Raw genomic sequence first — 20,144 nt, forward strand, 5'->3', positions numbered from 1 at the left:
ACAACGATTTGGTAAGTTAAAACCGGCTGACGGTAAGTAATTTACTTTAGTTGGGTGCTGTGGGCGGTAAGGTGGTTTCTTCCTTGTTGGTTGATGTCTTGGAAGATGGCACAGCTGCACCTGTTGAGGTCGACACTTGTGTGGAAGCACTACTGTCGGCGTCAACGAAGATGCGAGCCTTGTCCATCTCCTGCATTAACCGAGTGTAGAGCTCGTCTGCATTGAAAGCAAGAGCCTTCGCAGCTTGACGCTTGTTGTACGATATTGCTAGTCGTAACATGAACGCGTTCTCTTCATCGTATTCCAGCTGCCAGACAGCAAGATTTGTTTTGAGACTATACACTGGTCAAAATAGGAAATATTTTTTTTACTAACCTCAATGGTAGGAACGGTACCACCCCACTCCTTCTTGTCCTTTTCCTTCCATACCACTTTAGCGATACGAATCCCGCCTTCGTAGTGGTGCGTTTCATTCTACCAAAGCAGGATATGTTAGTAGGAAACAAAGTATTAATATATGCCACAATGATACTTTACATCCAGGATCTTGTTCCGTAAGTAACTGGAGAGATTCTTAAGCTGTATGGAAGCTTTTCGTTCCACTTTGACAGACACAACGCCTTGCGCCTTAAAGCTAAGAAATTTTAGCAAAAAGATCACACCAGCGCCTACAATTAACCACGCGAGGAGACTGAAAAAGAACCACAGCCCCGGGTTATTGTAGAGCATAACTTCGACAAAGCCTTTCATCCAATCTTGGTCGGCAACTGTCCAGTCTCCAGTGATTCGATCCAGGATATTAAACGCCAGTAATCCACTCAGCATCATCTTCATGATCAGTAGAGTCGATGCAGAGCGCTCGTTTATCTCTTGCAGCTCACACAACGTTCGTGTGTTCATACGTATAGACTCGTTCTGCTGGAAATCTTTCTCCCTCGAGACAATACTCGCCATCTCGTTTAAAACAGCCAATTCGTGACGTGCACCGCCCATGTTCTTGTGCAAATCTTTCACTCGACGCTTGAGTTGGTTGCTTAGAATGCCCAGCTGAAGTCGCTCATAGAGGCTGCGTCCTGCTTGCTCTGGAGGTTCTGCTGGCACCATCGCTTCATCTAGAGATTCTTTTAAGTAACTCAACGTTTCTTCCATCATAATAATTTCTCTAGAGAGAGCAGCCAGTCGATCCCGGATTTCTCGTAAGCGGTTCGGATCTTTTTCCGCAGTCTCGATGAGTTTACGTACTTGTGCCATGTCATCGACGATGATAAACATTCGAGCGAAGAAGTTCTGAGTGAACAAGTTCATGGACTCGTACTGCAGAAAACTACACAGTAATGGCTCGTGATGTCTGCTATTTGGACCTGCAATTAGTAATCCATGTGCTCCAAACACGAGGGTATCGTGCTCACTGATGTCGAATGCAGCACGAGTATCCCCGATAACTTGTTTCAACTCGTTCTCGTACTCGCCTTTGTCCATGTACTCCTCTGCGGTTAAATGAGGTGTAATCTCGTTCGCGATGATGAGATTAATCTTGTTGCGACTAGCGGCCTGGTTTGAAAAGATAAGTTCCAGTAATGAGCGTTGGTATGCTGACAGCACGCTGTCGACGATCTTGGAAGAGTCCATGTGGACATCTACCAGAAGTCGAGAAAGATGATCAAGTGAAATATTGTCTTTGATACGATCCATGATCGCCTCCACCTGCATTCCGTATAAACAAGAACCAGCAGCTGTAAGCGAACATCCAAAGGTTTCAACCTGCACGACACCAGGAGCTTCAGGGAAGTGGATATCCGCTTCAAAGTTGACGTGGTTGGTCATCGTGTAATCCAAAATATTTATCGAGGTGAGCCCGGGGTCAACGGATATCTGGGTTCCACTTGCGTTATCGTCGACGATAGCAGTGAAGAAGCCGCCTTGTACGCGCTCGGTAGATCCTAGATTACAATTCAATTGGACAACTTGGTTGGAGCCGAAAGGGATGTACTCGGCTACTATGAGGGACACCGAATTTAGTGTGATGATCTCGTCCAGTTGGTCTCGGATACTGGAATCGCTCACGCCACATTCGTGAGCTCGATGTGCGTTACTAAGCGTTGGTCGACCTCCGAAGCGTAGACATTGAGGGATATAAGCACTGGAGACGTATGATACATCCTCCGTCTCTGTCACTGACGAGAGTCGTCGATACCCACTTTCGTCATCCACAAGCCAATACTCTTCTCCATCCCATTCTACTCGTAGCAAATGCAGCGTTCCGGGAGCGTACGCCATGTCGTTGACGGCTAATTTGTCGGTCTTGCTGATTTTCGCCACAATTTCCAATCCCTTTTCGGAAATTTGAAAGCAAGTCACAGGCTGGTAGCTTTTGGACGAAAGTTTGAGTCCGTTGACCAAGTCTTCTTCACGTAAGAAATCGAGATCGGACTTTCCTTCTTGTGAGATGTTGAAGTACTTGCGCTTGTTCTCCACTAGTTCAGAAGACGGCGCATAGTCATAATCCAGTGCCTTGGACACGATCGCTTCGTACAGCAACACTAGCAGAGCTGGCTTACGAATCCACTCCTCCTTGTCCGAAGCGCGGACAGCAGGCTTCGAGTACATCGAGATCAAGTACAAAAGACGGTTCTGGTTCTCTGTTAACCCAGTGTCTTCCTCGATGTCCTCGTCACTTTCCTCGTCTTCTTCTTCAGCACTTTCTTCATTCTCATCTTCAACGTCATCTTCGACTTCAGTGTCTTCTTTCTCCTTATCATCCTTCTTGTCACTAGCGGCAGGTTTCTACATTAACAAAGCGCAATGTTAATGATCATTATCCAGTCTGAACATGCACGTACTTGCCTTCATTGCTGATCCGTTCCAGTGGCCTTTAAGTCGTTTCAAGACAGTAAATGAACGGTCTCTCATTTTTTTAGATACGAATTTAACTCCTGTCTACATAAAGTGACAAGATATGTGGGTAGGTAATAAACTACATGAATGAGAATGGCGTGTGGCATAGCGGGCAGTTCTTCTGGTCACGAATTTCGGCTTCGATGCTCACGTGGCGACACGCTTTGCACATTTTGGTGCTTTGAGTCTGGATCGACATGCCCGTCATCATACACGTCGGGAATGGACGACTACAATTGCCACAACGAGCGTCCCATTCCTTGACTTGGCAACGACAATTGGGACACTCTTGTGGACGCATGGTCGGGTCTTGATGCTCCGTCCGCGTGGTAGTGAAGATCTTGAGAGCAAGTTCACTCATCGCCTGTAGCTCCTTGTCGTCCAAACCGGGGAGCGTCTCGAGCTTGACAAACGCCTTGGAGCATTGTTCGTAGTGTTTCGTATAGAACGCTGTGAGGGCGATGAGTGAGTAGATCTCCCGCTCTTCCAAAATATCCTCGTAGGCCGATAGCTTAAGACACGTTCGTAAAGCTCGGTCGATACGTCCACCGTACAGCTGACGATGAGCGAGAAGATAGAGGTGATACGCTTCAGCACCACGCCAAGGATTGTCCAGAGACCGGTCCTCTCCTGTTGCTGCGTCATGTTGCACCAGACTCTCCAGCGTCTGCGCAGTCACTTGAGCTGCGGTAGTGCCTCTTGTACTAGTCAAGCTGGACACGTCCAGCATCTTCTTCCTCATCCGCTCCACCTCGAACGCTGCTAGCACGTGCAGTTTCTTGGCACGTAAAGGGTTCTTCGCCACTTCTTTCGCTAATTTGGCCAGTAGCTTCGCAGCTTCCGTGCTTTTGTTTGCACGTCGGTATAACTCGATGGCTTGTAGAGTTTTCCCGTTCATCATGAGGTGATTTGCGTACTTGGTAAGGACATTCTCGATCTGAGGAAAGTTGTATTGTTCCGCGAGACCCACAGCGCGTTCCCATTCGTTCAAGAGGACACAGGAGTCGATGGCAGACTTGACATCCCCCATACGAACATACGTCTCAACAGCAGACTGACAAAGTCCAGCTCGTGTGAACTTAATGGCCATCTCTTTCAGTAGTGGAGAAGTCTCTGGAATGTCGTTCACCAGCGCTTCTAACTGGTTGAAATCTCCCATTGCGTAGTAGCATTGCGCCAGTGCATTAGTGTTTTTCGCCTGGGCGTAGTATTTGATAGCCTTCTCCCACTTGTGACGGTCAGAAAAGTACTCTCCGATCATATTCCACGCATGAGTCAGCAAGTCGTCGTTGCCCCCACCTGATTGAACAAGCTGAACGACGCGAAACCAGTCGCCAAGTCGCTGACGGAGATCGATAGCCAGATCTTTACGGTCGATTTTACGATACAGCGCCTCGGCTTCGTCAAAATTCTGGAAATACGCTGCGACTTCCGCTTTCTGCTTGACTCGATCGTTGAGTAGTTGCAATCTCTTGACGTACTGGATGCCGCTGTAGTCTCCACACTTGACGAAGCCACGCTCGGCCATGCCGAAGTCTAGTTGATCCAGTGCAGCTTCGGCCAGTAGAGACCAGAGTCGAGGGTGTGGGTGGTCCTGTATGTACTCGCAGGCTTCAGCAAGCCCCACGTTGTCCAGCAACGCCTTGGCATCTCGCAGTGATCGGGTCTGGAACTCTATCACCATGTTCTTGTCTGGTTGTTCCGGGTTGGCAAGGATCTCGTCCAGGAGTGCAGCCTTCACCTGTAGGTCCTTGTAGTAGCAGAGATATCCAGAAGACGCGACTGGTTCTTCAGGCTCGAGACCGCGATACACGTACATTCGAGCCTTCTCCATCATCACGAATAGCTCCGGGTTGTCTTCAGCCCACACGACGTCCCATGCGTCTTTCTTCTCAAAGTTTAACATCTTGCCTTGTGTAGTGTTTAAACTTCCAGCCGCACCGACCTCCATGATGGTCAACAGCCCGTTGATATCGATCACACTCAGCAACGTCGAGTTGCAGTTAAGAGCAAGGAACTGCGGACGGCAGTTGACAATGTACTTCATCTCCAGCGAAATATGAGGCAACGTGAAGCAGTGGATCAAGCCACTTGCTCTGGCTGCAAAGATCCAGCTATCCGACGCGCAGATGGCGCAGATGGGGTCTTCTAGCTGCCGAGAAACGTATCGAAAGTGCTCCACGTCGTTGCCTTGTGTCTCGTCGATGTAGAATGCCTTCTCTCGGCCTCCTCGCTGTAATAACTGCGAGATCGTACTGATATCCATCGCGTCGTGGCTCGAGCCATTACCAGACACCAAACCAGTCAATTTGGCGCTAGAATTCTTGTACTGCCACACGTAAATCGCATCCGTCGAAGCTGCCACGATGTGACGAGACGTCATGGACACAAACAGCGGCTCGAAGTCGATGATCTTGGACTCGATTGGAGAGCCGATTGTGTCGCAGAGGATCAGTTGGTACTGGACTTCCTTGAACACGCCTTGTTCATCGTCCACCAGCTGTCCATTGACTTCGCCTGTGCCCATATCTTCGTTGTATATCTTGGTCACCAGCACACAGTTGTCCCCTGCAGCTTTGATCGCTAGAAGACCACGAATATACTTGGTACAGCGTTCGTCCGACTTAGTGTCCCAGAAGACGACGCAGTTCTCGATCTGATCTGCGCGGTTGTACGTGTACACCAGTGTGTTCGCATAGAACCCCCACTTGTACGCTGGACGGATGTTGGCAAAGTAGATGTGTGAATCGACCGCTAGACAGATGCGTAGACCTGTTCCTTCCCATGCCAACGCTTCGATTCGACTCCCCGGTACGCGAAGCGAGCGTAGATGACGTCCAAACGGGTCGTAGAACTGGACGACGTTGAACTCTTTCGACGCGTCACTTTTTGACGCAGAGGTGTCGACTTGCGTCCCTGCCAGAGCAATGACGCTGCCGTCGTTGTTCCATCTCACCTGAGTTAATTCCATCCCCGTGTCGATCAGAACGGCATTCTCATCGAATCTTCCTCGAGTGATCTGCACTTTACCGTCACGGAAGGCGATGGCTAACGTGGGGGCCTCTGGACTGATATGTCCCTCAATACCGTCGTACCAATGGACACCGATAATCTTGTAGTCGTTGCCACCACCGCGGGATTCCACGGCGTACAGTGTTAAGTTGCTCACTTTGTTACCCATACCGTCGTGTACTGCTACTTCACCGTCTTTGGTTACAAATAACAGCGACTTGCCGTCAGGTGACCACTCTACAAAGGCCAATTGGGTCTTCATCTCTTTACCCCAGAGACGATTGCCGTCGACAGAGCCGACGATCACAGCGCCGTCCTCGTAGGCGATGCAGATCTTTTGACCGTCGGTCGTCCACTTCATATCGCGCACGACGCTCTTGTTGCGGTTGTTGATCATCTCTTCGTACCACATCCCACGGTGTAGAACCCACACGATGATGAGTCCGTTCTCGTCACTTGTCGTGAGCTTCTTAAAGTTGGCGTTCCATGTAGCACAGACGACGGCGTTGTTGTGGCCTTCAAGCGACTGGTTCATGGTGAGATTGCTAGCGGCTGCGATACCGCGTGGGCCTTTGCCATCGGTCTGTGCGGCTGACTCGAGACGCAAAACTTTGAGCAGGCCGTGCTGCCCACCGCAAGCGATCCAACCCTGCTCCGTGTTCCATGATGCGCATCGCAACTTGACATTATTGGGGATGGCGATCTTCTTGCTAAGGAAGATAAACATCGCTACTGCTTAGAGCTTGGAGAAGTCGATCTCCTTGTTGAGGATCTTGTAGATGGACGTGAAGCGGCGCGTCCCTTGAGCGCAAATAACACTCCATCGATGAAATAAGACCCAATTTGAGCAGTTTGTCGGACACGTGATGATACATTTGGATATGACCATAGATGAAGCACGTGGAGAAGCTTCCGGACCTCCTCATCACAACGGGGCCAGTACACCACGTCGACGCCCCACTACAGCTATAGAGGAGGAGCGCTCTTGCTCAAATACACTGTAGCTGAGCCTCAGCCAGAGGAGCTTACAATGTAAGCTCCTCTAACATGTAAGTTACATGTTAGTGCAGGATTGCAAGGTGCAAATGATGACTCCACTGTGGATTCTATCTGAGACCAAGCCGATCTCTGTTTACGGGCCCCCTCGTTTTGTATGTTCAGGCCTGAACTTCAGGCTGAACTTCTGCAGTGCACTGCTTGGCGTCCGGCAGGCAGCAGCCAAGCATCGTCGCAGCATCGAGGATATCCTCATTACCCAGCTGGCAGAGACGGCCGGTAATTTACAGACCGGGCAGACATGCGTTGAAGGCTGGATACGGCTCAGATCCAGACAGTCATTTTTGTCGGTCTCATGGCTGCCCGTCGTGGACGAAGCGTAAGGGTCATCGGGAGGAAGATGACTCAAGTAACGTTAGTCGACTTGGCTGTTAGTCAGCTCGAACGGCGCTTTTGCGTTTCGCATATCCGGACCAAAATTTATCCACCATCGCGCTTGATCATTGAGAACTCGAGAGCCATGAACTCGCTGGCAAATTCAAAGCTGGTAAATAACGTATTATTGAATCGTTAGAGGTGTTATTGATAAGCTTACAAAGATCTTTGTCCGGATAAAATCTTGAGACTAATTCTATCAGGTTTGCGTAAGGTTTACAACTGAGCCTACCGCTTCAGAGACGAGGCGGTCGCCCCGCTCAATCGTCCTGCATTCACTATGTCTTAGTCAACCCAAGATACAATTGATACGTGGACCACCATCGTCTTTTATTGCAGAGTTTTTTCTTGTCAAGAAGGCAGCAAAGCAACAGGAGCAGAGAGGAGGCCTTCATTGTCAGGCGCCTCGCTCCACTCACCAGCACCGCAGTTCCGCCATCGATTCGAGGAGAGCATTCAGCTAATTTGCGCTCCAATCAAACGTGGGTCACTCTACCAACCTTCTTTATTTTGGCCTGCGCGCTGCACCTTCCCATCTCTTACACCTTCGTGTGTTGATTGTGCCGTCCGTAAAAATAGTGAAGACAGACGCCTGTCCCCCACTTGACTCAGACACAGTACAGATCTCGATTCGTGCAACGATGGCCAAGTCTCAACAAACGTCCGTTAAGATCCTGCGTACAGGCGTCAACGCTATGCGCACCGTCAGCAGCCACGCTGCGTCCAAGGCCTCGGGCCTCGTTGCACACCCGGCTTTGCGTCCTGTACTCACGAGCGTCCTCATGCTATCACTCGTGGCCCTGGCCGTCATGAGCCTCGGCCGCTTCCAGCTCTGGATGACGGGCGCCGGTGTCTTCATGGTCGCTATGAGCATCGCTAGTGCCGTGCAAGAGTTCAAGTTCCCCAAGACCGCACAGTCGTACCAGGACTTCCTGGATCAAGAAATAGACAAGTGCAGCCCCGACATGGTCACGCTGCCCCATCTGTCCCCCGCCAAGACCAGCGCTGCGAAGAAACAGCAGAAACAGGTGCCTAAGGACGAGATATCTTCCATGGCGCTGAACATCGCCTCGCCGGCGATTCCAGCCTCTATGACACCCCTTTTCCAGGAGAAGATTAGTCGACGAGAGAGTGAAGACAGTATGGGCGCTCTGGAGTCCGCAGTCAACCCGACAATCGTGGAGACCGCAGAAGTTAGTAACAAGCTGGACGTGCTCCACTGTGGCACCGTGATTGATATCCAGGGATCGCACGGGTTTATCATCCCGCACGACTTGTGTGTGGACGCCACGGAGACTCGTAGTGACGCGGTGACTACACTTAACCGATTAGACAAGCAGCACAAGATGCCGCTAGTTATTCCATTTCACCTCAGCGAGGAAGTTCGTCAGGATATTGCAGTAGGCAAGACGGTGGAGTTTGCGTACTCGGAGGCAGCGACGAAGCGTGCTCTAAACGTAACACCAGTACCAACGGACGACGGTATCGCTAAGAGCCGCTCTGCACTTCAGTCGTGCAAGCAGGCACGCGAGGTGTCATTTGCACGAGCTATGGAAGAGCTGACGATGATCTCGCCACGCAACGTGCCAGTGAAGCACCATGTGGACTTGATCAAGTATGCTGAGGAGCTGGACGACTACGACGCCCCCTTCGACATGTAAGGAGAGGGACACAACATAGGGATGGCTGACGAGCTTCGACTTGTTTGCATGTGAATACAGTTGAAACACCGTGATATAATACTTTCTGTACCATACCGGTACTTACCGTTAGCACAGCTCGATGCTCCTATACACTGCAAGATAAATGCAAACGAACTGTGAGCTGCAGAAGCCTATTGATCTACACGAAATAGTGGTCGAGCGTATGCGGTGGTAATCGGTTCCAACCGCCTCGTTCTTTTCATCTTAACCCACTTAGCTTAACATGATGATACTAACGGTACTTCTCGTTCTATGGTGTGTGCCTGGCTTCCGAGGTATCTCCATTTTACTGCGTAGTGCCATCCGCCATGATCGACTGGAGCGCTTGGCTAGCGGCTGTCATAAGCGGTGTGTCACCGTCAAGGTCTTCGATATCCACCAATGCGCCGTGTTTAACCTGCGTCGAAAATTATTTACGTCAGCGACTGACTCAGTCCGCTGCATAAAGGCTCGTGGAAAGTGTCAAGTGGACAAGTCATACCAGCAATTGGGCCATCTCCTCGCGCTCACAACTGGCCGCGTAGTGCAGCGGAGTCATTCCTTCAGTGTCCTGTTGTTCATAGTAACAATGCGTTCGTTAAGATACAAGAGTGGCGATGTAAGTCTGGGTCCAGAGTAGCTTACCTGAACGTTCGGAGACGCCTTACGTCGCAGTAATTCCTCCACTATGGTCATCTGGTCCCGGTCCACAGCCCAATGCATCATCGTTCGTCCTTCTGGGTCCTATTATTCACAGTATTAGGTCACATTAGTTACAGCGTGTGGGAAGTGACAGCGCTCAACGATGTACATGTACAGTAATACTTCAAACACTTGGGTACCTGAGCGTTAATATTTTCGCCGTGGTCTAAGGCAGCCAAAAGCTTGTCTAGATCCCCTGTGCTAGCGTAGTGGAATATATCGTCGTTCACCTTCCACTCTTCGGTTGACCTGAGTATATTTGACAAGGAAGAATTAATACAAGCATGCTGGAACGGAGTCCAAAACTCTGGAAAGCGGTTACAGCACATACATGTCCACTTTGGGCAAGCTAACTGCTCCAGCCATCGAGATGGATCCATCCAACGACATGGGTTCACTCGTAGCCTTTGGTGACGACGAAGACGAGGACGAGCGCCATCGCTTAGGACCATGCACGTCAAACTCCTCGAACAGGTCCTGTACCCATTCTAAGTACTGATGCTTGGCCAGATCCTGGTTCATGTCACCCAGCGCCTTCCAGCTCTCCCTACACAATCCATGTGAGTGCCATTCAGCTAACCAACTCGCTGCACCACGCACCACTTGGCCGATCCCACCATATCCACCGCAGAAGGCTTGTCCACACTGCATTTGCCAAAATGTGCTTGCTTATAGAACGCATACAGCGTCAGTTTCTGTCGCACAATAGACACGTGGCATCAAGCATGTCAGTAGTCGCGCCACCGACACATTCGTCCCTGTCCCAGCGTCACCTGCTCGTTCGTGAGCTTGTTGTTACCCCGCGCAGCCACGAAATCAACGGCGACTTGGAATTTAGCGTCCAGTTCGTTCATACCATGCTGTAGTGCGCAGTCACATCGATAGAAACGCTTAGCTAGCAGACTGTAGCCAAGCACAAGGTCGGAATGAATAAGATACCTTTGTCATGTACTCCTCGAGCGAGCTGCTGCCCGCTGAGCTCTCATGGCTCGCCTTCTCATAGAAGAAGATGCGGTGCAGCAGCAGCGGCACAACGACGGCGCCTGCTGCAGCGCAGGCGACGCCCAACCACGTCATCTCCATGAGCTCTTCAGCCATTCTTGCGCTTCAGTTTTCTGCTTCGAAAAAATGGCGCATCAGATACGGTTCTATGATTCGTCAATATTGGGTTACTTTTATCCAATGGATAGTGTGTAATAATTCTTTCGAGCAAAATGTTCTTGAAGACACAAAAGTTTTCTTCTGTCGAAAACTTGCCCGGTCGCAGATGTAGTGGGCGTCAAAATGTCGGTCAATGGCTGCCACGGAGTTTTTGTTTCTACCGGGTCGCACATGTAGTGGCTTCTTCAACGCCATCCTCTTAATCCATTCTTCTTCTTCTTCATATCATTTGCGAATTTGTTCTGCAAAGTCAACGCAAGGCAAACCGAGAAATACAATTATGGAGTCCAAGAAGATTGAAATCATCGCAGGAGGGATGTTGCACGAGCTGCTCCGTCGTGAGTTGCCGAACGACCGCAATATGCTGTCGGCGAGTGCGTTGGTGTCGCCGGCTCACCATCGTCTGATAGTACAGGCACACGAAGCCTACCTTAAGGCTGGAGCGACCATGATCGTAACCAACAACTACTACGTGACACCGGGCGTGGGGTTCACATCCGACGAAATCCGCGAGTACTCGCAGACAGCAGGTGAGCTGGCCGTTGGCGCTCTAGCGAGAACCAACCGACAGGACGCCAAGATCTGCGGGTCACTGCCGCCGCTCATGCACAGTCTTCGATCGGATCGTACCATCGAGCGTCAAAAGGGACTCGATATGTATTTGCTGATCGGAGAGGCTCTGTTTCCATCGGTTGACGTGTTTCTGGCCGAGACCATGTCGTCTCTTGCTGAAGCCAAAATGGCGTTTGAAGGCGTGCAGCCACTGCAGAAGCCCGTGATGGTGTCATTCGCACTCAATAGTACCGGACAGCTGCGCAGTGGTGAGGACGTGATCGAGAGTGTGAAAAGCTTAATCAAGTTCTGCACACGTAGCATGGAGATGTTGCCGGGCGAAGCGGAAGGCAAAACGGACCTTCTACAGGGCATCCTGTTCAACTGCTCGCAGCCAGAGGATATCGCCAAGGCACTGTCGCAGTTGAAGGGAAACCAAGCAGTGATGGAGGCTCTGCAGCAGCACAATATCCGCATTGGTGGCTATGGAGACCGCATCTCGCCGATGTCGAAGGCTGGCATCATGGAGGAGTCGCTCGTGCCTGGTGCACTGCAGTCCGTCATGGACATGGAAGTCTACAGCAAATTCACTACGCGCTGGATCGAGGACGGCGCCAGTATCGTTGGTGGATGCTGTGGCATCTCACCGGAGTATCTGCAGCGCATTGCGGAGGTATTGTCGGAGTAAGGCAACAACCACCTTGAGTACTTTAGCCGCTAACTACATTTCACAAAAATATATTTACTTTCGATATTTTCGCTCTTGACTTGTCAAAAATTCGGATAAGATTTTATGTGGCGTCGTACATGTATGATGACCACGACAACACGTAGGATCCCATGCGTGACGTTGCTAGATGGAGGTACAGGTGAAGAGTTATTCGCTCGCGGGTTGCCTGACGATCGCTTTATTTGGTCTGCGACGGCGCTGGTGCACGAGCAGCATCATAAACTGTTGCGAGAGGTGCACACGTCGTTCCTGGACGCCAACGCGGACTACATCACGTGCAACAACTACGGTGTGACGCCTGGTGTGGGCTTCAGAGACGAGGAGATTGTACGCTACACTGCCGTAGCAGGTCGAGTGGCTCGTGACGCCTGCGATCGATGGACGAAAACCTACCCGACGAGTCCAAAACCGAAGATCTGCGGGTCTCTGCCTCCGTTATTAGAGAGTTACCGAGCCGACAAGGTACCAGAACATGAAGAAGGAGTGAGACTGTATGCAATGATTGCACGGACACTAAAGCCGTTCGTGGACTGCTACTTGGCTGAGACGCTGTCATCTACTCAAGAAGCCAAGATGGCGTTGCTCGGAGTGCAACAGGCCAAGGGTGAAAAGGACAGAGCTGTGGGGGTTATGGTCTCATTCACACTGGACAGCCAAGGGCGTCTTCGAAGTGGAGAGAACGTGTGTAAGGTAGTAGAGAATGTACTAAGCTTTACTGCAGGCACGTCAAGGACGGAGTTGCAGGCTATTCTCTTTAATTGTTCACAGCCCGAGGACATCTGCAAGGCTCTTAAGGAGCTCCACGATGATGACAATACACAAGCAAGTCTACGTAGTCGTGGGGTGCGTTTGGGCGCGTATGCTAATCGCCTTACGGTCATTCCGGATGATTGGGCGCTCGCGGAGTCAAGTGAGCCACAGGCCATGCGCAAAGATCTCGCTGTGGAACGATACAGAGATTTCGTCTCGCAGTGGGTAGAGCTGGGAGCTGACGTTGTAGGCGGGTGCTGTGGAATAGGACCCGAGTACATTGCCAGCATCCATGATATGCTGCAACAACAAGGTCGACGCTAGCAAAGGATTCGTGCGTCACGTAACATTTAATCGATGGATTCCGAGGTTATGGCAAGCAGCAGTTGTGAATTTTCTGGTCCATTTCGCATTTTTTAAAGTCTGGAAATGGCTCACGTCATGTAGACTTTGCAAGTGCTGAGAGCAGCGCTATCGACGCGACTACGCAAACGTCTCTTTACGGTCAACTCGGAATTCACAGTTCGCTGGAGGGCAGTGTCCTCGGACGAGCAATATATTGTACGTGCAGAATTTGTGCTCAATGTGGGCGCGACCGGGTTGACCACGATCGCGGCTCAAAACCGCAACGGACCCATCGTTTCCGATACTGCTTACCGGTATACAGCTACCAACTTTAATTAACAAAGCGATGCTCGGACGCTGTCTTCTCATTAAACAAATTTTGTACTACAGTAGTAGATACCAGGTTGGAGTCGGTGTTCACATGCGCACGGATCTGGCAACGATACAGAGGCTTTGTCATGCAGTGGGTGATTTCAGTGCTGCATTGGACCTGAGTCCATTCGCATATTTCTTTTGTTACAGCTTTAAGAAGAGATTGGTTGGAAACAGCGAAGGCATTGGGTGGATACTCAAGAACAGCAAGTGATACCTACCTGGCGTGATTTCAAAAGCAAGTAAAAGTACTGTGCACCTACCGATTCAGCACCCTTAAAAAATCAGTGGTTCTTTTTAATACTTTGCAGGCCATCGCTGACGAAATAATTAACTGCTTCCTACTGCAACCGATTCAAGATGAGCAGCAATATCGTCAAAGTGAAAGCGGTGGGCCATATCCAACGGCGTCTCGCCGTCATAAAGTGCCGCACGCGCCTCAACATCAGCTCCAGCCTTAACCAATGCCTCTACGAGATCCAATCGATGTTTCTCCACAGCCTTGTGAAGTGGAGTCATCGTCGTGCGAGAACACACCGCATTCACTTGCTCCGTACTTGCACCTGGAAGCATCTTCTTCAAATATAGCGCGCACTCTTCCTGCGTCATGCTGTCGCTTTCCTCGAGAACCTGGTGCACATTCACCGTCTTCGTCCTGTTGCCGTTCTCCTTCTGCGCGTCGTCAACTTCCAGTACCACCAGTTCATGTGCGAAGAAGGCCCGGTATCTCTCCAGCAACAACTGTTCCTCAAAGGTGTACGCTCGATCTGGAGTCACGTCCAAGTCTTCCACTCGAATCGACTGTACTGCCAGCGCGTACGTGACATCATGACCGACAAAGTGCGCGAACTGTCCGCCGTTCGGGTGGAACAAGCTCGAGTCCGTCACATCATAGCGTCGTCCTTGGAATATAATCGTACGCAGGTTCTTAGCATCATTCGCACTGCGCGTCACCACCTTGCTCACTGTCTTCGAGCCGAAGCCAAGTGGGCATTTGCCACCCGGAGCTGACGACCGCAACCCCGAAAGCAGCCCCGCCCTCAACGCATCCCATTTCTCGCCGACGTAGCGGTCGCTTAGCAGCGCCACCACCTCGTAGCGCGAGTGGAGGCGCACGAACCACTCCCTGGACCAGTTCATGCCGGCGCTTCACGGTCTCATCGTCGCCCTGTAGCGCGTCCAACGGCCATTCGCGGTCCAAGTAGCTGGACACGGCCTCCGCGTCGTCGGCAGCATCCGGCGTAAGCCCTAATTGCAGCAGCAAGAACGTGACATCGTGGCCTACCCACGAACTGTAGATTCCAGCTCGTTCTGCGTCGAAGAAGGGGTCGCCAGCCACGTCGAACACCGCCCCGCACAGCGCCACCCAACGGCCAGACGTCTGCAGCTCTGAGAGAGACACACGCGGCGCAGCCGCCAGTCTCAGCGCTGCAAGACTCGTCGGTCGACGACGCCCCACCAACTTTCCGCAGTAATAGCCGCACACAGCGAGCGCGGCGCCCAACGCCAGCGACAGCAGCAAACGCTCCGAGGTGCTGGTCATTGTTGACGATAATATGAGAATGCTCGCTTCAAGTTTGTACTAAGTGCGATTTCAAAATAATTATGCGCGCGCGGCCAGCAGTTCGACGATCTGCTGCTGCATGCGCGCCATCTGCGCCTGGGAAGCCTCGAGTTGATCCTGCATCTCCTGCACAGCGCGCACCAAGTGCGGGATAATGCCTACGTAGTTAACAGACTTCCAGCCCTCGCTGTCCTCCTGCACCAAATCCGGCAGAATCTGCTCCACTTCGTCGGCAAGGAAACCGGGGACTACGCCAGCGGGGAAATTGCGGGCTGGGAACTCGTCTCGTCGCCATTCATACGTCACCTGAAACCAAAGAATAGAGCTATAGGACACAGAGAAACCCATACTGTAATGGAAGGGAAACGTACCGGACGAAGCTGCCGGATGATCTTCTGCGACGATGACAGTTCTTGTATCGCCGTCTTCAGACGCCGATCAGAGGGGGTTGTGACAACTGTGCCGTAAATGGTGCCAGCAACGCGAAGGTCGCTGCCGATCCCGACGCCACCAGTAACAACTAAGGCACCGCTGCTTGTCGTCCCGGATTGAGTATTACTCGATATCAGTACATCACCCTGCGAAACCGTGACACCAGTGTCCACGACAGTCACGCCACCCTTAACGCTGAGTCCACCCGAAGCTATTGTCGTCGCGCCACCTGCCGTCACGGTGAATTGGGGTGTACCGCCTATCTTCGCGCTGATGAGAGTAAACCCACTTGTTGCAGTCGAATCCATGGAGAGCAACGCTTTATCGAAGGCGTTATTCGAGTTTACGAGCGTCAGTGTGCTGGACACAGTTCCACCGTCAGTGATACTCGCACCACCAGTAGTCACAGTGAGCCCGGTGTCCATGATGGTGGCTCCGCCCGTGACACTTAGTCCGCCGGCAGCTATGGTGGTGAGTCCTGATGCCGCCACCGAGAACTTCGGCGATCCGCCAGCGACGCCAGCGCTTATCAGTAGAAAGCCGGACGTCAAAGTGCTAGTGTCCAAGCTGAGTAACGCACCCGAATATGTCCCGGTTGCCGAGCTCTTGACCTTGAGCGTGTCAGCAGTCGTGCTGGTGTCGTAGATTCTAGCTCCCCCCGTGGTTACGGTGATACCGGTGTCGACTGCGGTGATGCCACCCATTATGCTAGCTCCCCCACCAGAGACCGTCAGCCCCGTGTTTGATACGGTGACACCACCGCCGACGGTGAGCCCACCGGCAGTTATAGTTGTGGCGCCAGTGGCGTCGACCTTAAAGACGGACGTTGACCCCACTTTGGAGTCAATGAACAAGAACCCGGCGTTGTTAGTCGTGACCATTTCAAGCACTGTCTTGCTCAAGGCGCCAAACGAATTCGTGAGCTTTAGCGTGTTAATATCGGTGTCATCGGCAATCGCTGCTGCACCTTTGGTGACGGTGAGTCCACTGCTGGTAATGGTCACACCAGACGCGATGGTAGTCGCGCCAGTGGCATCCACCTTGAAGACAGACGTTGGCGCTGACCCCACTTTAGCGTCTATAAACAAGAACCCGCCAGTATCGGTCGTGGTCATATCAAGCACTGTCTTCGTCAAAGTTCCGAATGTGTTCTCCAGCGTGAGCGTGGCCGCATCGGTGGTTTTGGAAATGGCAGCTCCTCCGTCAGCCACCGTGAGGCCACCAGCGGTAACAGTGAGTCCCCCGGCTGTGACGGTTGCCCCACCCAGCACTGACCTTGAGCCTCCGGCTGCGATGGTGGTCAAGCCGGTTGCGTCCACCTTGAAGACGGTAGTGGACGTGGCCGTCAACTTGGCATCGATAAACAAGAAGCCGGTGCCGTCCGTGTCCGCGGCGTTCAAGGCGAGCACCGTGTTGGCCAAGGCGGTGTCCGAATTGGTCAGCGTGAGCGTCGCCGCGTCGGTGGTTTTGGAAATGGCAGCTCCTCCGTCAGTCACCGTGAGACCACCAGCGGTCACAGTGAGTCCTCCGGCTGTGACGGTTGCCCCACCGCTTACAACGCTCAAGCCTCCTGCTGTGACGGTTGCCCCACCAGCACTGACCTTGAGTCCTCCGGCTGCGATGGTGGTCAAGCCGGTTGCGTCCACCTTGAAGACGGTAGTGGACGTGGCCGTCAACTTGGCATCGATAAACAAGAAGCCGGTGCCGTCCGTGTCCGCGGCGTTCAAGGCGAGCACCGTGCTGGCCAAGGCGGTGGCCGAATTGGTCAGCGTGAGCGTGGCCGCATCGGTGGTTTTGGAAATGGCAGCTCCCTCCGTCAGTCACCGTGAGGCCACCAGCGGTCACAGTGAGTCCCCCGGCTGTGACGGTTGCCCCACCGCTTACAACGCTCAAGCCTCCTGCTGTGACGGTTGCCCCACCAGCACTGACCTTGAGTCCTCCTGCTGTGATGGTGGTCAAACCGGTTGCGTCCACCTTGAAGACGGTAGTGGACGTGGCCGTCAACTTGGCATCGATAAACAAGAAGCCGGTGCCGTCCGTGTCCGCGGCGTTCAAGGCGAGCACCGTGTTGGCCAAGGCGGTGGCCGAATTGGTCAGCGTGAGCGTGGCCGCATCGGTGGTTTTGGAAATGGCAGCTCCTCCGTCAGTCACCGTGAGACCACCAGCGGTCACAGTGAGTCCCCCGGCTGTGACGGTTGCCCCACCAGCACTGACCTTGAGTCCTCCGGCTGCGATGGTGGTCAAGCCGGTTGCGTCCACCTTGAAGACGGTAGTGGACGTGGCCGTCAACTTGGCATCGATAAACAAGAAGCCGGTGCCGTCCGTGTCCGCGGCGTTCAAGGCGAGCACCGTGTTGGCCAAGGCGGTGGCCGAATTGGTCAGCGTGAGCGTTGCCGCGTCGGTGGTTTTGGAAATGGCAGCTCCTCCGTCAGTCACCGTGAGACCACCAGCGGTCACAGTGAGTCCCCCGGCTGTGACGGTTGCCCCACCACTTACAACGCTCAAGCCTCCTGCTGTGATGGTGGTCAAACCGGTTGCGTCCACCTTGAAGACGGAAGTGGACGTGGCCGTCAACTTGGCATCGATAAACAAGAAGCCGGTGCCGTCCGTGTCCGCGGCGTTCAAGGCGAGCACCGTGTTGGCCAAGGCGGTGGCCGAATTGGTCAGCGTGAGCGTGGCCGCATCGGTGGTTTTGGAAATGGCAGCTCCTCCGTCAGTCACCGTGAGACCACCAGCGGTCACAGTGAGTCCCCCGGCTGTGACGGTTGCCCCACCACCTCTGACATTGAGTCCTCCTGCTGCGATGGTGGTCAAGCCGGTTGCGTCCACCTTGAAGACGGTAGTGGACGTGGCCGTCAACTTGGCATCGATAATCAAGAAGCCGGTGCCGTCCGTGTCCGCGGCGTTCAAGGCGAGCACCGTGCTGGCCAAGGCGGTGGCCGAATTGGTCAGCGTGAGCGTGGCCGCATCGGTGGTTTTGGAAATGGCAGCTCCTCCGTCAGTCACCGTGAGGCCACCAGCGGTCACAGTGAGTCCCCCGGCTGTGACGGTTGCCCCACCAGCACTGACCTTGAGTCCTCCGGCTGCGATGGTGGTCAAGCCGGTTGCGTCCACCTTGAAGACGGTAGTGGACGTGGCCGTCAACTTGGCATCGATAAACAAGAAGCCGGTGCCGTCCGTGTCCGCGGCGTTCAAGGCGAGCACCGTGTTGGCCAAGGCGGTGGCCGAATTGGTCAGCGTGAGCGTTGCCGCGTCGGTGGTTTTGGAAATGGCAGCTCCTCCGTCAGTCACCGTGAGACCACCAGCGGTCACAGTGAGTCCCCCGGCTGTGACGGTTGCCCCACCAGCACTGACCTTGAATCCTCCGGCTGCGATGGTGGTCAAGCCGGTTGCGTCCACCTTGAAGACGGTAGTGGACGTGGCCGTCAACTTGGCATCGATAAACAAGAAGCCGGTGCCGTCCGTGTCCGCGGCGTTCAAGGCGAGCACCGTGTTGGCCAAGGCGGTGGCCGAATTGGTCAGCGTGAGCGTTGCCGCGTCGGTGGTTTTGGAAATGGCAGCTCCTCCGTCAGTCACCGTGAGACCACCAGCGGTCACAGTGAGTCCCCCGGCTGTGACGGTTGCCCCACCGCTTACAACGCTCAAGCCTCCTGCTGTGACGGTTGCCCCACCAGCACTGACCTTGAGTCCTCCGGCTGCGATGGTGGTCAAGCCGGTTGCGTCCACCTTGAAGACGGTAGTGGACGTGGCCGTCAACTTGGCATCGATAAACAAGAAGCCGGTGCCGTCCGTGTCCGCGGCGTTCAAGGCGAGCACCGTGTTGGCCAAGGCGGTGGCCGAATTGGTCAGCGTGAGCGTTGCCGCGTCGGTGGTTTTGGAAATGGCAGCTCCTCCGTCAGTCACCGTGAGACCACCAGCGGTCACAGTGAGTCCCCCGGCTGTGACGGTTGCCCCACCACTTACAACGCTCAAGCCTCCTGCTGTGATGGTGGTCAAAACGGCCTGGGCACCAGGTGCACCAGGGTCTAGAAGGCACGCGTCAGACGCGACCAGATTAGTGTATGTGTGTGTGTGTGGGGGGGGAGGGGCGGACCGAGTGGTGCAAAGTGGTAAAAGCGTCAGACGCTGAAGGACTCACGGGAGGAAATGAATCAGCAGGTGTTATGTTTAATAAACGAGACGGCAATTGAGATTGCAATCGCCCCAAACCTTTCACACCCGCTACGGGTGCGCAGCCTTGAGTTCAGCGTGCATTCCGGTCACCCACATCACTACGTCTGGCGGGGGCTCATGAAGTTCATACAGATGACTGCAATTGAGGAATGTGCACCCTTTTACGGACTGAAACCGAACGCACACCTGCTTGCCGTTGATTACCGGGATCTGCGCACGGATGCTGGGCGGAATAATTGTCGAGAGATTGTCAGGCCGACGACTGGTCGGACCCGAAAACCGAGCCGTACGACGGCTGCGGTCGTGTCGAGGAGTGCCGCGCGGCTGGCGCCGTCGTGGAGCA

The 20,144-nt window shown here is 53.2% G+C and overlaps 6 protein-coding genes across 6 annotated transcripts; 3 read left to right on the top strand and 3 right to left on the bottom strand.

The window, feature by feature from the left end:
- Nucleotides 1–46: 46 nt before the first annotated feature.
- On the bottom strand, nt 47–6,634 carry PITG_13766 (WD repeat protein 35; the record flags this gene model as incomplete). Its single annotated transcript, XM_002899415.1, has 4 exons — nt 47–307; nt 376–474; nt 538–2,674; nt 2,976–6,634. 4 exons carry the CDS (start codon nt 6,632–6,634, stop codon nt 47–49), a joined length of 6,156 nt encoding a protein of 2,051 aa, XP_002899461.1.
- Nucleotides 6,635–6,992: 358 nt separating this feature from the next.
- PITG_13767 (uncharacterized protein) lies at nt 6,993–8,999 on the top strand (the record flags this gene model as incomplete). Its single annotated transcript, XM_002899416.1, has 3 exons — nt 6,993–7,182; nt 7,232–7,312; nt 7,918–8,999. 3 exons carry the CDS (start codon nt 6,993–6,995, stop codon nt 8,997–8,999), a joined length of 1,353 nt encoding a protein of 450 aa, XP_002899462.1.
- A 218-nt stretch (nt 9,000–9,217) lies between these two features.
- Nucleotides 9,218–10,820, bottom strand: PITG_13768 (acyl-CoA-binding domain-containing protein, putative; the record flags this gene model as incomplete). The annotated part of the gene is made up of 8 exons (XM_002899417.1): nt 9,218–9,438; nt 9,523–9,591; nt 9,666–9,764; nt 9,863–9,971; nt 10,054–10,269; nt 10,323–10,417; nt 10,496–10,582; nt 10,662–10,820. 8 exons carry the CDS (start codon nt 10,818–10,820, stop codon nt 9,328–9,330), a joined length of 945 nt encoding a protein of 314 aa, XP_002899463.1.
- A 343-nt stretch (nt 10,821–11,163) lies between these two features.
- PITG_13769 (sporangia induced conserved hypothetical protein) lies at nt 11,164–12,123 on the top strand (the record flags this gene model as incomplete). The annotated part of the gene is made up of 1 exon (XM_002899418.1): nt 11,164–12,123. One exon carries the CDS (start codon nt 11,164–11,166, stop codon nt 12,121–12,123), a length of 960 nt encoding a protein of 319 aa, XP_002899464.1.
- A 126-nt stretch (nt 12,124–12,249) lies between these two features.
- PITG_13770 (uncharacterized protein) lies at nt 12,250–13,239 on the top strand (the record flags this gene model as incomplete). The annotated part of the gene is made up of 2 exons (XM_002899419.1): nt 12,250–12,769; nt 12,842–13,239. 2 exons carry the CDS (start codon nt 12,250–12,252, stop codon nt 13,237–13,239), a joined length of 918 nt encoding a protein of 305 aa, XP_002899465.1.
- Nucleotides 13,240–13,962: 723 nt separating this feature from the next.
- On the bottom strand, nt 13,963–15,156 carry PITG_13771 (uncharacterized protein; the record flags this gene model as incomplete). Its single annotated transcript, XM_002899420.1, has 1 exon — nt 13,963–15,156. One exon carries the CDS (start codon nt 14,770–14,772, stop codon nt 13,963–13,965), a length of 810 nt encoding a protein of 269 aa, XP_002899466.1.
- Nucleotides 15,157–20,144: the final 4,988 nt, after the last annotated feature.

This window comes from Phytophthora infestans, genomic scaffold, assembly GCF_000142945.1.
Source record: "Phytophthora infestans T30-4 supercont1.30 genomic scaffold, whole genome shotgun sequence".
Taxonomy (NCBI): domain Eukaryota; phylum Oomycota; class Peronosporomycetes; order Peronosporales; family Peronosporaceae; genus Phytophthora; species Phytophthora infestans.